Here is a 17283-nt window from a genome sequence, read left to right on the forward strand (position 1 = left end):
CAGCTGAGCCTATGTCACGTTTACCTGGCCGAAAGGCCTGCACAGATGGTCTATTCCAGAAGGTGCAAGGATGAGGGGTATGACATGTCACTAAAAATACACACTGAGAATAAGCAATGCACATGTAGGTGTCACGTGTCAAAGTTATTGCACAAGATCAATTTTATTTAAGTGTGATTTTAACAGCTATACTTAGGGAGCGTAGGCTGTGAAATGTGGTTTTGAAGCACAAAGACAGTTTTTCTTCATATTTTACAGAACAAATTTACCATATGATCACACTCCATTACAGTGATAAGGATGAAGGAAATATCTAATTAATGTATTGTCGTGAGCTTTCTATGTCAACAGTCTTTGATGGTATATCAGACATCAGGGTACAAAAGCAATTTTGTAACTGCAGATCTGAGTAAAATGTTGCTCAAATAACTGTTGCACATTTTTGACATAGTACGTGGTTAGCTGACAGATTATTAATCATACACTGCAGACACTTACGTCGAAATACATGTTCTGAAGAAAGGTCACTTGATCCCATCAATGCAAAGAGGAAACATGGCAGATGAAAGTGAATAGATTAATCCAAAGGTGTGTGCGTTTGAAGTCATACGCTCCATGTATGTCAGCGAATGGTGTGTTTTCAGTGCTTCTGCTGCTAAGCAGGGTTTGTCTGTGTGCTGCAGGTTCTGTGCAGGACCAGTGTGCTGGACTCATCAGAGTATTGGCTGAGGAATGAGAAGGCTCTTTGCAGACTGGGCTTGCTGGATGACGACGCTGAGGGCAGCTGCACCATGGTGAGTGGCATACTGTGTGTGATGAAACATGTACACCATTTTGGCAGCAAAGCTGAACCCTATCATTTCTAGCAGTCTTTAAGCTGCAGGAAGTCAGTTTGTAGCATAAAAACAACCGCAAGAAATTTCATGTAAAGATGATGACATCTAAAAACTCTCCTCATTCTGCTCATGCTGAGCGGCTTGTCGGCATGAAGAGGATGAATATGTTGTTTTTACTGCAGGTGTTTGGTACCTCTCAGCTGCTAGTGAGCTGAAAGGTTTGGGTCATAAAATTTGATTTGTCTCAAACTTTATAGGCATCATGCTGAGGAAGCAGATGCAGCTGACATAGCATAGGAGTCCATTTCTATAATATTGCTTCTAACAGTGGACATTTGTCTGTATTTACTCTGTTTCCCTTTACCAAGAGTTTTAGTATTGATGTGGAAGTAGTGTTGCTGTTCCTACTGCCCTAATTCCTAAAAGTTGGTACACTGTGCAAAATATAAAGAAAAACAGAATGCACTGATTTGCAAACCCCATAGAGATATATTAGTTGTTGAAAATGAGACATTTTACTATTTCATGAAAGATTTTAGCTCCTCTTGAATATGATGGAAGCAACACCTCTAAGAAAATTTGGGATGGGGGCAACAAAATGCTGGAAAAGTAAGTGGTACAATAAAGAAACAGCAGGAGAAACATGTTGTGGTTAATTTGGTTAACTGACAACAGGACAGCAACATGATTTAGTATTAATAGAGCCTCTTAAAAAGACAGTCTTACAGAAGTAAAAATGGGCAGATGTTCGGTACAGAACTGAGAGAATCTGCCTCTCTGAGGTGCTCTTTTTAGACCCAATCATGTTGTTGACTCTTGAGATATGGCTAAAAACCAGTACTGTATGCCTGTGATCTTTGGGCCTTTAGGCGTTACTGCATTGAAAACAGACAGGATTCTGTCATTGAAATCTTTTGGAACAATTCAATAAATCATTGTCTGTGAACACAGTTCATCGTAGGGCTGGGCGATATATCGATATTTAAGATATATCGATATATTTTTAAAAAAGATATGGAATTAGACCATATCGCATATATCGATATAGTTCAAATATCGGAAACAGGTAATCTCAAGCTGATGTTTAAAAACGTTTTTCTTAAACTGAGCACTTCATTATGTTATCTCTTTATATATAAATGCTGCCCATTTTATTTTATAGGCCAATTTTATTGAAGATATTTTTTTTATTTAAATGTGCACCTTACGGAGCTTTGTTATACAGCGTTTATGTTTACATTTTATAGTGAGTTTTCAATAAATCTACTCGTATTTGGCTTTGACTTTGACTGAGCATTTCATTTCACAGCTCTCACTTTGTGGAAAAAATATCGGGATATATATCGTATATCGATATTCAACCTCAATATATCGGGATATGATTTTTGGTCCATATCGCCCAGCCCTAGTTCATCGTACCATCTACAAATTCAGATTAAAAGAACAAGCCATATGTGAACATGAACCTTTTACCCTGCTATCTTCTTTGAGCCAAAGCCCATTTAAAATGGACTTTGAGGCAGAGTATCTGCAATCCTATATCAACAATTCCTTTTCCAAAGGTCCAGAGTTACCAGGTGTCGTCGGTTGCCAGACATTTACGAACTGTTGTTAATACAAGAGAGGATGCTATACAGTGGTAAACATGGTCATTGAGATGTGTTGCTGCCATTAAATTCAAGATGAGCTGATGATTTTTATGTTATTGCAAAAATTTTAAGTTTCAACTTTTGGTATGCTTTCTATGTTATATTTGAAATAGAATATTGGTTTAAGAGATCTGGAAATCATTGCATTTTGGTTTATTTTTGGCCCTGTACTGATAGGAAGTCAGTATAGACAGCTCAGAACTGAACTGATATCTTTGTCTACCAAAGATAAATGTACTGTTTGGACCAGTTTTCTGAAAATCACTCTGAGACTTTACTCCGTGAGTTCTTGAAATATTCTTCAGGTGACAATTGGCTGACTTTGTAAGTGACTTGATATGGCTGTGAAGATTTAGGTTTGAGTCCATGATGACATCTAATGACGATTTCTGACTTGGTTTGTGGATTTTAACATTAGAGACTGAAACTGAGCACAGATTTAAAACTAAAACAGTTACCTCTGCTTTGTGTTTATTTTCTAAAAAAAACCTCTAGAACACCCAGTTATTTGTTCAAAGGACTCAACAAGTGCTTGAAAGGGATTAGAATCCCAACAGTGTTATTTGAATTTGTGATGTTCACGTAACTATTGTAAGAAATGTTGTGTAGAGTAAAAATGGAAGAGGGCCCAGAATAGAATCTTGTGGAGCTCCACATGCCATGTTTGTCCACTCAGATGGGTTATTACCAATAGACACAAAGTAGTCTCTGTTTTTTAAATATGATTTGAGACAATTTGATGCGAAGGCAGAAAGCCTCACCCAGTTTTCCAGATTGTGGGGCAATAAGTAATTGTTGACCACATCAAGTGCAGCACTGAAATGCAGTTAAACTGAGACCGAAATGTTTCCGTGGTCTGTGCTTTACGTTGCTTTATTATTCTCTGTGCTGTGGACAGAGACCCTCATATAGGAATCAGTGTGACTTCTTATGTTGACAGCCGATGTTTATTCTCAATCACACCTAATATTTATTATCACTGAGAGACATTACTGCATTGTTGCCTTGGGCTTCTTCAACACTGAGTTGGAAAATCAAGAAAAACACAGAGTTTCCCAAAATAACTTTTTATCTTGGAATTTACCACATTTTCTTTGACTATATCTAATAATACATAAGCTGCAACATAAGCTATTTCTGATCAGTAGAACAACCTTGTTGCTGAACCTTAGCAATAAAGTTCAGCAACAGCTTCATATTACAGCGTAAGTCCTGGCATGTCGGCACACATTCAGGAGGCCCAGGTTAAAGCCACAGAACTATACTAACTGTTTTCATTGATTTAATCTATTCTAATCGTGTTTAGCAGTCGGAAACACTGACTAACCAGAATGGTGTGTGACAGGAGTTTTCTTTCAAAAGGACATTCTGTGTTTGAGCCTCTTATCTTTTTCTTACCTGTTTTTAATGATCAATACACATTAGCAATATACCTAAAGATAGCCAAAACAACAACCTAAAACAACCAACATATGTAAACCAAACATGGATACCACTGTGTTTTGCTTTCATAATAGTTTCATAATTTCCTGTTGGACACTTGAATTAGTGCTGATGTGCCCAGACTTTGAAGCTTATCATTACAAACAGAGCTTAGAACACCACTTCTTTGTGTTTATCTGGATATACTTTTAGTGTATCTTAATGGGCCATTTTCAGGCTTCATTTACCATCTGTTTGGTGAATGCTGGGATGGATTTTGCACAAAACAAATGATGATGTTCCGATGGCTGTTTAAAGTAATATAGACTCTTTCACATCTTGTAATCTGTGTTTGTTTATTGTTTCTTTATTCCAGTCGCTCTGCATCTGGCAATAGACTTATCACCGCATACATTAAGTAATGATTTTGTGTTTACGAATACTGATTCACACTATTTGATAGAGCTTCATCAAAGGGAAGCAACCTATAAAAGGTAATTTAGTAACAACAGTTACCAAAATGACTCATTAAAATACATTCTAAATATTTATATTTTTTTATGGTATGTGAATATTCTGAGCACAGGACATCTCTCTGGTGCTGGTTTAAGCAGGGACAAAAGATGCTTTTAGCTTTTAGGGACACACATTCCCAGTCCTTGTTGTCGCCCAATTCTGTTGTGTCATTTTTTATCAAGCATTCATCTTAAATTATAAGTTTTAATTTTAGGATTTGCATCTGTCACTGTATGCATGCGAATGAAAATATCTTACCCCTGCATTGTGCCGTTGACTTCACAGTCTTTGTAGGTTTCATTACATAAAGTAGCGCTACGTACCTTAATCTGTTCTCTTTAATAACACCAGCTGTCCAGGTATATCCAACTTTCACTGTGGCGGTGATAGCCTAATTAGTCTGTATTTTAGCACTTCAGGGATAAAATAAATGTTCTCACCTTCAGCTGCAAAAAGATCTGATTTTTCAACATTTCTTAAAAACTATTTTTAAATAGTACCTATCATCAATATCAATTTGGCTATGACACAGGTTTTGATTGATAAAATTAGAGGCAAGGGTTGCTGATCAGGTTACTTCAAATCATCGTGAAGTGGTGCGTTGTCATCATGACACAGTGTACAGTAAAGACCTCCTGAATATGCAAAAAAGACTAAACAAAAAGAGAAGTAAAAATGTATGGTGCAAACCAAATACAGGTTTTTAGGTGAAAAAAAAACAGCTGTTAAATGTTATGTTTTTGGTGCTTTTTCGCTGTCCCGTGGACTGGGCAGCTTGCAGCTACTATTTTAACTCCAAACTCTTGAATAGATTAACAGTGCTTAAATATAATGTGAGACCGTCTGTCAGAAAACTGAAGCTGCACTGGAACTAAACCTTTCTAGATGATAATCCTCGGCTCACAAATAAATCCACAAAATGACATAGCATCTGTTGATTTATTTATTCAAGTTATTGAAAAAGCCCATTTTCTTGTGATGTCATTTAAGTGTTCCATCTTTCTCTGTGGGTGCTGATTCTAAGATGATAAAGCTTGCTCAAAAGTGTGAGAAAAGCCAACAGACTCGACGGAATGCATTTGATGTTCACATGTATGTATTTACCTTTATACTTAAAGTATCAAATAAAAGAAGAAATGCTGAAACAGCCAGTGCTAATATGTTTTCTCAAAAACATCAACAGACTTTCTCAAGGGATTTTTTCTGTCTCACAATCACAACTTGTTTTTTCAACCCAAAGTATTTTTGTAATTGTAACTGAGATCATGCATTTTTAACTCTGAACCCTAACCGTACGTACTGAGAGAGAATTTGATTTATAGCTTGAAGGTCATCACACAGAGACGTGCTCAATGTTTGGATAATGTAGGTTTAAGCTTATCCTCAATGGTAAATGAAGTAAGGAGTACATAGCCAGTGTAAATGTAAAATAGCATGTACTACTAGCTTCTATTCCCAGGTCATAAAGTCTCAGGTATTTATTAGATACACCTCTGACCACCAGCGATGGAAAACTGAAGAAATTAAGGAAGTGAAGGATTACTGGGGGTTGCTTCTCTGACCTGACTCTGTCTTTTCAAAGACAAATCCATTCATCCTTTCAAGCACAGTTTCTTTCAGTCAGCTTTGGATTTGAAGATACTGAAGTAAGACTTCGGAAAGCAAACTGCGGCCACTGACCTCTGCACTTTTACTAATGACGTGCTGTGATGCATGCAGACTCGTTTAGCTGAGAAGAGCCGCTCACCTTTCTAAATCCAGTTATCTGTGCTCAAACACGAACAGAATAATTCTGGTGTAAAAAAGGAGGGAAAGTGTACAACCATGACTGTTTGCAATTTGTCCATATCAGAAAACCATTGCCTGAGCAAGCTTTGCTTATAATGTGTCATGAGCTGAGCTGGTTCGTTTTTCTGCTAAGTTTTGACATTTTTCCCATACTCCCTAAAAGATGCTGGAAGTGTTTGGTAATCATTACCAAGGTAACAGAATAGCAATAATTCAGAAAAGAAGAGGGATTTTGCACACTCATGTTGCACTTTGTAGGTGTGAGCAGCTGCATGCAGACTTGAGTGCTGCTGAAACCCCCGGACACAAGCTGCATTCCCAAGAACGGAATGTGCTCGAGACTCAAAAGATTGCATGGCGACACACAAAGACATATTATTTGCAGACGCGCACGCTATTTTTTTTTACACTTAAAGTTGGTGAATTTTTCAAAGAAGATTATCTTACCATAAGTCAGAACCTCCCACATACATCAGACAGTTGGTCAGTTAATAGTCAGTCATCAGCATCCTGATCTCTACAGAAGAGGCCACCTCTCAGACTCCTACGGGATCATGCAGACAACTTGTATCTAATTTTTCTTTTTGTGTTTGTAGAAAGCAATCAGATTGCTTCTCGTGGTTTCTTTACCCTACACATTCTTTTTGCTTTATTCTGTATTTTATAAAGATGAGTGAGTGTGAACAGATGTGGCCCTTCTCCCTGCAGCGTTGCTCTCGAATGTTGACATGACAAATTGCTCCTTTGACTTTCAGTTTGTTCTCTGCTCAGCACCTCAGTGGTTTACACGGCCAATCAGTCAAATGGGAGCTTGTGATCCAGAGTGAGGATTAATTTTCTCTCTTGGCCTTAACTGTACAGGAAGGTCAAGGTGGAAATCTGAAATTGGCCCTCTTGGTGAAATAATGAACAAAATAAGAGGGGAAGCCAGACGACCACACACGAACACTGAAAGCTTTATTTGAGACTTGCCATTGATAATTTAGTTCTCCGTCTATCTACCCTGGTATCCAAATGGATCCAAATTAGTCCATTAGGTCGAGTTTTCTAAGAAGTCAGAGTTTATGTACAGTATTCAGGAACTGGACAAGTCCAAAGTAGTAGATGTGGGAGGACAAAAACTGTGAGCTCAGTAAAAGAAATAAGCTTAGCAGTTTCTGCGTTTCACTTCATCACTCACCCCTGGCTGCATCGTGTTGTCACCTTTGATCATTCACTCATGTTTTAATGCATGAAGTCACAGAGAAGTGTCATGTTGTCACGATTGTCACACTGAATTTTATGACTGGATTGACAGGTTGAGCATTTTGAAGAGTAAGACAGCGTCTTATATTGTTTTATTAGCAGGGAAAATAGTTACTGAATCTTAATCTTAAGCTGTTTTTAAAACAGAAATTTCATCATCTGAAAAATTGGACAATAAGACTTTAAAAAAAAAAGAAAGTGAGAGATTAGTTAGCATGTACAGTATGACGCTACCACGATCTAGAATAGAACTTAATGGCAGCAGTTGTTTTAAAATACAAGTCGGCCTGCAGAGTCTCCTGTTCATTCCTCTGGTTCCGTCTTCCTGCTTTAACTGTCGTCTGGCTGGAGGAGAGAAATCCATTCATCACCAGATTCAAACACTTCCTTCTTGGGTGTTGTGATGTGCCCGGACCTGTCTCTTCACAGCCGAGAGAGAGAGAACAGAATAAATATGTCATCGGTTGCGACAGGAGCACTGACTTACAGCAGGATCACAGCAGGAAGAGAAACCTCTTCTTTTCACCTCCCACTTTAGACCATCTAACCTTATGACAACATCACATATTTGTGGTCGCAGACTCAGTCCATTTTCTTAATGTAGAATATATCTTTTGATTACTATTTATGATGGGTCATAAAACTCAGTGGTATAAAAAAAATTGAGTAAAGTTAATAATAGGGAATCCATTAAATGGTCTTGATTGAGGCAGAGATGAATCTTTGGAAGAATCTTCTTGCAGGCTGCATGCTGGAAGAACAGATGACTGAAACAGCCAAGAATAATCAACTATACATTAAAAATTAAATGATAAAGAAAGTGATGTGCAAGTAATTCAACCAAAATCATGTTAAAATAATATTAAACATTAATTCATATTCCCGGTCTTGATTTGCATCTTGATTTATTTACCTGCTTATTGAAATTGTTTCTATGAAATTCACATTTCATATGTGAATTGTCTTTAAATGGTCTAATTTACGTTGAATTTTCCTTTATTAGTATCTCCTTTATTGTGTTCCCCGCCTTTATTCATTCATTCAGTTAATTAATTTATTCAATCATTTTTAGCAGCTTTGATTGATTGGAATCGATCTAAAAGTAAATAAAAAGAGAATCTGATTAAAACTGAACTACTAGTTATGTCGGGGTCATGTAGTTATATAAGATTTATATATATTTATATATATGTTTGTTTGTGGATGAATGTATCGATATTTGGCAGTTTCTTCTACCAAGTGAGTTGAGATCCATATCTATCCTCTACTCTGGCCTATTAGAGGATGGGTACACCTGTGACAGATTTCCAATCCATGACAGGGATCCAATGATTTGCAAATCTCACAAAGCAATATTTGATTCACAACAGAACATGAAAAATATTTGTTCATTTTTAGATGGTAGCAACACATCTAAAGCAGGGCCATGTTTACCACCGTGTTGCATCCCCTTTACTTTGGAGTCCATACACGCCTGGAAACTGAAGGAGACCAGTTGCTGGACTTTTGGGAGAGAAATGTTATCCCATTCTTGCCTTATATAGGATTCTAGCTGCTCGGCTATTTTGGGTGTTTCCAGTATGTTATTTGTCACTGTCTTCAGACCTCACCTGAAAAACGCATCATCTGGATAATAGTATTTGTTACTCTGAAACCTATATAAACCTTTCAGCATTGATGGTGCCTTTCCAGATGTGCAAGTTTTGCATTTTGACTGGCACTAATACACCCCCACGCCATCAGAGATGCAGGTTCTGAACTGAGTGCTGACAACAAGCCGTAGGATCCCTCTCCTCTTTACTCTGTTGTCCATGATTTCAAAAAAAGAATTTCTCATTTTGATTGGACTGACCACAGAACACAGTTTTACACTTTGGCCTCAGTCTGGCCCAAAGAAGACATCTGTGTTTCTGGATCATATTTACACATGGCTTCTTCTTTGCATGATAGAGCTGTGACCTGCATTTGTGGAAGGCATGATGAGCTGTTTTTCAGACACAAGGATTTCTGGACGTGCTCTCGAGCCTATGCAGGGATTTTCATGATGTGTGTTTTTAATGTAGTGCTGCCTGAGGGCCCAAAGGTCACAGGTGTCCCTTCCTGATTTAAGGTTGCTGGAATCCCTTCATCAAAAGTATATTTTTCATTTGCAGGATTCACCCCCAAAAAAACAAAAAAAACAAGAAAATGTAAAGTTTTATACTGATGACACTTTGCATTAAAACTTTGTGATAATGATAGATCTTCACACTTCTTGAAATGTGGTAACAGCACATTAAGACTTCTGCATTTCAAAGACTCAAACTACCCAGAGTATGTGCATAATCTGCTATTAATTTTCATCATTATCCTTTAGAAGTTTAATCTGTTATATAAACATATTAGCATGTTTCTGTCAAATTTCCTACCTGACAAATCTATGATCTTGTACACAGTTGTCAGCCCAATAGGGCCATGCATATGCTCCCCAGAGATATTCTTGTATAAGTCTGCAGTTATCCACATTTTCTGACACATTCCCAATATTTATGTAGCGAGAAGAAGAAGGACAGCGTCAGCTTGGTGGTTTTCTCTTTAGCCTGAGGCTCAGAGCTAAGTCACAGCTTAGCAGTGATAGTCGGAGCTTGTATGTACTTGATTCAGAAATAGAGAGACACAGCTGTTGATGAAATGTGCACCATCGTTACATGTGGAAACGTATTTGCTTTGAGCGGGAAAGTTTCTGAAGCCAAAAGATATTACAATGTGCAGCGTGTGGTCTTAATGCTGGTATGTGTTTTCATCAGCACTCATTTAAATGAGTGACCACAAAATTAGGCTGTTTATGGATCAGCAAGCCTGTCTGGTTTCTACAGCAGAACCATGTAGCTTGTGGGCTGCACTGCAAATTTAATATGGCAGAATCGCTGAAGACTCGATGTTGTTTCCTCCAAAACCTCCAAAACTACTAATTAAAGTTGCCAGGGCCTGAGATAAGTCCAAAGCTCTTTCAACTTGATAAAATACACGCGTAATATTCTAACCTCAATCCTCCCAAGATGGATTTGGGCCGACATGAACGCCATTTTTCATACAGCAGCAAATATCCTGGGGGTACCGGGAATGGGCACATCCTTCATATATGTTCATTTGTGACGGCCACAGGAGATAATGGCACTAAAACAAAGATAGGGATTCAAACCACGACTGTATGAGCAGAGCAAGCCCAGCAGAAGTGTTTTGAACATTTGTTCCAGTTTATTCACCTGCTGCTAAAACTGTAGTGCTTATTTCAGCAGTTCTTTCAAGAGAGACCACACACAAAATGACAAAAAACACTTGTGTGAAAAAGAGCAAAATGAAAAAAAAATGGAGACCTGAGTTAAAGAAAGAAAAGGGAGACAGAAGGACCAAGAGCAGCAGCTGTGTGTGGGAGGAGGATCAGAGTAGTGAGCAAAAGAGGGGGAACCGCTAACGGGGGAATGTAGTTTTGATGGACAAAGGGATATGAATGTCTGCAAGCGTTTCTTACATTGATCACGTCTGTGCACATAAAGTTGTCCTGAAACTGTGGGTCAGCATCTACACAAGTTCTGTTTTTGGACGTGCGGCAGAGAGAGAGAAATCAGCCTGCCTGGCACGAAGGCTAAATGAGATTTTATGCATAAATAAGTTGGCACAATTAAACCTTTGTGTGTAAGTGTATGTGTCTCTGCAGTGTCAGGGCATTGGCTGCAAACACACTGTACCTCCGATAATGGCACACTGTTGCTGGAACTAGGGGTGGGCGATATGTATCGTTTGCGAAATTATCGTGAATGTTGTTTTGACGATGAGTAATTTTGCAATATCGAGATATAGGCTATATATATATATATATATATATATTTTTTTTTATTTTTTTTTTTCAATCGCCAAAAATCAATAAAGTGCGGCGCCTGTGGTCCTCTGCCCTTACCACAGCGCCACGCCACGCCCTGCTTTGAACACTCTATTTTTTTCAAAGTAAACGCTTCGGACCCCGCGGGACACTCGGAGCATCGAAGGGGCGCCGAGAGGCAGGGGCTGCAGACAGCTCGCCTCGCGGCGGACCGTCAGCTCGATCCCGAGATCCAACTAGAGCTTTTTAACAGCAGCAACTTTAAGATACGCTATTGGAGCTGGAATTACCGCGGCTGCTGGCACCAGACTTTCCCTTCAATTGATCCCCGTTAAAGGATTTAAAGTGTCCTGTATTGTTATTTTTCGTCACTACCTCCCCAAGTCGGGAGTGGGTAATTTGCGCGCCTGCTGCATTCCTTGGAAGCCGTTTCTCAGGCTCCCTCTCCGGAGGGAGAAGTAGCCTGAGAAACGGCTCGAGGTTATCAGTCACCAATGCGGCCGGGGCACCCCGAGAGGCATCCCCGAAGGTCAGCGCTCGTTTGCATGTATTAGCTCTAGAATTGCCACAGTTATCCAAGTAACGGTAGAGCGATCAAAGGAACCATAACTGATTTAATTAGCCATTCGCAGTTTCACTGTAGGCCTACCGACCGTGTGTGCTTAGACTTGCATGCTTGTGTTCATTTTATTGTGATCTTAACGCAAGTTTTAATTTTTTTTTTTAATATCGTCAAAATATCTTTATCGTGAAAATCCTAAAAAATATCGAGATATTTTTTTTTGCCCATATCGCCCACCCCTAGCTGGAACCCGCTGTCGGTCTGCTGGGTGAACCCCTACTCAGCAAAGAGCCTGAGTTCATCTGTAGTCTTTAAATAGATTTCTCCATTACTGCGTTAATATGATGATTTAGCATGGAAAGTGAGCAAAAAAAATGATCATTTCATTACATACATGCACCACTACTCAACATGAGTTAGGGCACTTTAACTGAAATGACATGCAATTAAAAACTAAGTATGAAAATGCTTTGAAATAATCTGGGACATAGTTAACGATCATTTTTTCCGCGTTGACAGATAATCCTCATTTAACCTGAATTTAGTCTGTTGGGGATTATCTCCATACTCATACTGTGGATTTGCTGACAAAGTGGAAGAGTGGTACCTGCATCCAGTTCTTTCCTTTGATCAGTAACAAGCCACATCATTAAAAAGATTAGGGCCTAACTGAAGGTCCATTCGTTTCACTTTCCAGAAATGTCCAAAAATGTCACATGGATTTCATAAAAAAATGAGGTGCGCCGCATTCGGTCTGCCAAGGTCACTGGGTGTGATGATGTTGTCCAATCATAATCCAATCAAATCCAATTCATTCAATGTAAAATTAGTCCAATTCATACATACTGGGCCAATTAAAAGACGATTTCCTAGCTAAGGAAACCAACAGATTGAACCGAAACTTCTCTCCGGTCCAATTCCCTGTCTTGAACATGCATGAGGCGACTGTGGAGAGAAACGACTCCTTTTTAAAGGCTCTAGCATGGTTGCCGCGTCTGCTAGTGCGAGCGGTGTTGATGACATCACGATTTCGTGCCAGCTATATTTGGTGGCGCAAGTCGATGCGCCAGTAGTTGCAATCTTCTCCGTCACAGAGGTGTCGCTGCTACGTGAAGGTTACCGCTAACTACTCTACAACCACGAAAGTCGAGAAGAAAACAATGCCACTGTCAAGAGCAGGAATAATGTAATTAATGATACTGCTGCAGTATTCGGATCATTTTGATTTTTTAATTCAGTTAAAAGAAGTGAAGGTCTGAAGCCCCCGGCATCACCACTCCGAGTCTCTGCCCTCTTCTTTGACTTCACGTATCTGTCCCGTAGCTTCTTCCACACATTCTTACAGAACTCACCCTCTTTCCCCAAAGTTCTGCCAATCTCTGTCCACCAGTTTTGGGAGTTTACGTGGTCCCTGTGCTGTTTCACTGCAGTTTCGTACAGCTGCCTGTACAAACGCACCTCCTCACTGAGCCTGGTCTCAAAAAGGTCCATCCGGTCTGTCGTTGTTGGCGCCACCAAGTTACAAAAATCGACTGGTGCACGACACCGCCCTGCGCCGTCTTTTCAAGGGAAGCGCCAGGACTGATACGTCATTTTGACGTCACGGTCCGCCACCGCCGTGACAGACGAGCCAACTGTAACTCCAGCTTTACAGGAAGAAACCTCTGGCAGAGCCGGACTCAGGAAGGGTGGCCATCTGCCTCGACCAGCTGGGGTTTGGGAGGACAGAAAAGAGGGGACAACAAACACCGTAACACCATTCAAAGGATACCTGTTGAGACAGAGAAACACAAGTTAATGACAACAATAATGCCAAATGTACATAATATCATTTGAGGAAATAAAAAGGGGAAAAAAGAGAGGAAAGTGAGGAAAGGTGTGACATAAGCAGCCACCCAGCAGTCTAGGCCTATAGCAGCTTAAATATGGGATGTTTCAGGGTCACCTGAGGCAGCTGGTTCCACAGAGAGGGGCCTGATAACTGAAAGCTCTGTCTCCCATTCTACTTCCAAAAACTCTGGGAACCACAAGGAAACCTGCAGTCTGAGATGAAAGTGCTCTGTTGGGAAAATATCCAAGGTCTTTAGGATATGATGGAGCTCGGTCATTCAGAGCTTTATATGTGAGGAGAAGAATCTTAAATTATATTCTGAATTTAACAGGGAGCCAATGAGGAGAGGCCAAAACTGGAGAAGTATGATCTCTCCTGTTAGATCTCATCAGAGTTCTGATGAGATCTAACAGCTAGGATTACAGCATTTTGGATCAGCTGGAGGCTTTTCAGAGAATATGTAGGACAGCCCAATAAAAAAAGAATTACAGTCGTCCAATCTTGAAGTAACAAATGTATGGAACAGTTTTTCTGCACCACTCTGAGACAGGATGTTCCTAATTTTGGCAATATTTCGCAGGTGAATAAAGGCAGTCCTAGAAACCTGTTTTATAAGTGAGTCAAATGATAAATTCTGGTCAAAAATAACTCCAAGTACTGTAGTACTAGAAGCCAAGGAAATGCTATCCAAAGTAACTATATAGCTAGATCGTTTTTCCCTGAAGCGCTCAGGTCCAAAGACAGTTTCAGTTTTGTCTGAGTTTAGAAACAGAAAGTTATGCATCATCCAAGTCTTTATGTCTTTAAGACATGCTGGTAGTCTGATCAACCTATTGGTTTCATCTGGTTTCATAAATAAGTACAGCTGAGTATCATCAGCATAGCAATGTAAATCTATGCCATGCTGTCTAATAATGTTACCCAATGGAAGCATTTATAGAGTGAAAAGACTTGGGCCAAGCACAGAACTCTGTGGAACTCCATAACTTACTCTGGTGCACGAAGAAGATTCTTCATTTACCAGAACCAACTGAAATCTATCAGATAAATATGAATAAGCCAGCCTAATACAGTTCCTTTAATCCCAATAACATTTTGAAGTCTCTGTAACAGAATGCTGTGATCAACCGTATCAAATGCAGCACTGAGGTCCAACAGGACAAACACAGATACAAGTCCGCTATCAGAGGCTAAGAGGAGATCATTAGTAACTTTCACCACTGCTGTTTCTTTGCTATGATGCACTCTGAATCCTGACTGAAACGCATCAAAAATATTTTTTTCTATGTAAATGATCACAAAGTTGAGCTGCAACAATTGTTTCAAGAACTTTAGACAAAAAAGGGAGATTGAATATAGGTCAATAACACTTCTGAAACAAGAGTAGGTTTTTTAAGTAAAGGTTTAATTCACAGCAACCTTAAAAGGCTGAGGTACATATCCTGTCAACAAAGACAGATTGATCAAATCCAATATGGAAGTGTTGATTAAGGAGAAAACCTCCTTGAACAGTCTGGTTGGGATTGGGTCTAAAATACAAGTTGATGGTTTAGAAGAGACTATCGCTGTTGTTTGCTTAGATAGATCGACTAGACAGAAGCCATCTAAATACAAATCAGGTTCTAAAGATACTTCTAAAGCTGCTGTACTTGATGATAAATCACTTATAATGGTGGGAAGGATTCAATTAATCTTCTCTCGGATAGAAACATCATCATTACAAACAATCATCACTACTGAGAGTTAAAGGAATACCTGGCTCAACAGTTAGTTCGTTAGTCTGGCTACAGTGCTGCTTATTATTCAATGATGAATGATAAGCAGTTCTAGTTTTACGAAGGGCTCTCTTATACGTTATCAAACTATCTTTCGAGACTAAATTAGAGGAACATCATTGTTTCTCCAGCTTTCTCGCAGTGTGCTTTAAAGCACGCAGCTGTGAATTCAGAGTGCTGAATTTTCTTTTCTGTAATATTTGCACATGGCAGTGAAGAAAATCATGAAGAATTAGTTCTTTAATTCTGGTTATAGCATTAACTGATAGATACCTACATATAAATTTCTTCTCAGAAGCTGTGTAGTCAAGTAATGTGAACTCAAAAGTTATCAAAAAATTGGCAGATAAGACCATTATGAAGAAATACTGTAATAAAAATAATAAACCCAAAATCTGTTAAAATAGAACAAGTACGTGATAGAGTTAACTATGCAAAAAAGTGTAACTCATTAGAAGAAATTGAGTATTTTTTAATCCAAGAGTAGCAAGAAGTTCCACAGAACACAAACAGGGTAACAGGAAGTGATGCAACACGTCTTACTGCAAAGCGTGCTGTTTGGCTTCAAAGTTAAGTATGAGTTCACACGTAGCATTGTGACAAAATAGTTGCCACTCAAGATTCATATGTTTACCTTCTGTGGTATTTTAAACAGAAACAGTGTTTAAAAAAAAAAAAACTTAATCTACTCGCCTCACGTGCAAATAATAAATCTGACAATTTAGCACATTACATCAGGTTATGAAGTTATTCTTGTTGATGAAATGTTTTTAATATTGCTGTCAATTTTTGTACAATTTTTGGGGCAAAGAATTTACTAAAATAGAATTTAATTTGTTCATGTTGATGTTTTTTTCCCCCTTTAATGTATAATTTTAGTTTTTTTTTTTTTAAAGATAGCCTTTATAATGGAAATGTCCATCGTGTAATGCTGCTGACTTGTGTTTTTCATTTTTGTCTTTGAAAAGACAAATGCCCCTTGTGCTACAGAAACAGTCCACCTTATACCTTTTGCTGATGGTAAAACTGAGTTTCTGGGAGTCAGGAAAATTCTCTCAAAATTAGGCTCAGAGTCGATGGAAACAATTAACACAAAACATTTATTCTTTCAGCAAGGAGACAAGTCTGCCCAACATATCAGGAAGCTCTCCCAGAGTTAGCAAATTATATTTATGTTTCTCACTAGCCACACAATGTTATGAGAAATTGAGTTCAGACAGTAGACAAAAACAATCTCACTAGCAGCACAATGTTATGAGAACTAAAAGATAGGAGGAAGCCTCCCCCCATCACATAGTACAGCTTTTTCTCATAGTGTAACTTCATGAATTTTCTAACATTTCCCTCCTGTTTATGCTAAGAGGAAAAGAAGGATTCAACACATTTAGGAATACATATATATATATTTATTTTTTTTCAATTAACATTCTTTGTATAACCTTGTATATATTCTGCATCATTGTTCAACACTTCAAAAAGATTTTCATGAAACAAATCATTGAGAATTCACTCGGGGTCCCGCAATGCACTTCTTTGCACTTTAAACGTCATCTGCCTCCTTGTCTCCATCATCCTTGTGTAGCTCGTCGTCATCATCGCCCTCTACCTGTTGATTCATTATGCGGGTAAGGGTGGTCTCAATCAGTCTTTGGAACAGTCCTCTCAAGCATGGGCTGTGACAACAACCACAGGTGACTAGTAGGGCTGTGACAACAGACAGAGATGATAGTACTGAAGCAACTTGTCCACTCCACCAGCCAAACCTCTTCTCCATCATGTCAGTGAAGGGGTCGTTGATTC

The 17283-nt window shown here is 38.9% G+C and overlaps 1 protein-coding gene across 2 annotated transcripts in view; it reads left to right on the plus strand.

The window, feature by feature from the left end:
- Positions 1-17283, plus strand: part of sphkap (SPHK1 interactor, AKAP domain containing) — a 40226-nt gene that overhangs the window by 3253 nt on the left and 19690 nt on the right. For both annotated transcript variants that reach the window (XM_075473652.1, XM_075473653.1), the window contains exon 3: positions 684-794. In XM_075473652.1, coding sequence (XP_075329767.1) covers positions 684-794 — 111 coding nt within the window. The remainder of the gene's footprint in view (positions 1-683; positions 795-17283) is intronic.

Source organism: Odontesthes bonariensis, chromosome 9 (genome assembly GCF_027942865.1).
Source record: "Odontesthes bonariensis isolate fOdoBon6 chromosome 9, fOdoBon6.hap1, whole genome shotgun sequence".
Lineage (NCBI taxonomy): Eukaryota > Metazoa > Chordata > Actinopteri > Atheriniformes > Atherinopsidae > Odontesthes > Odontesthes bonariensis.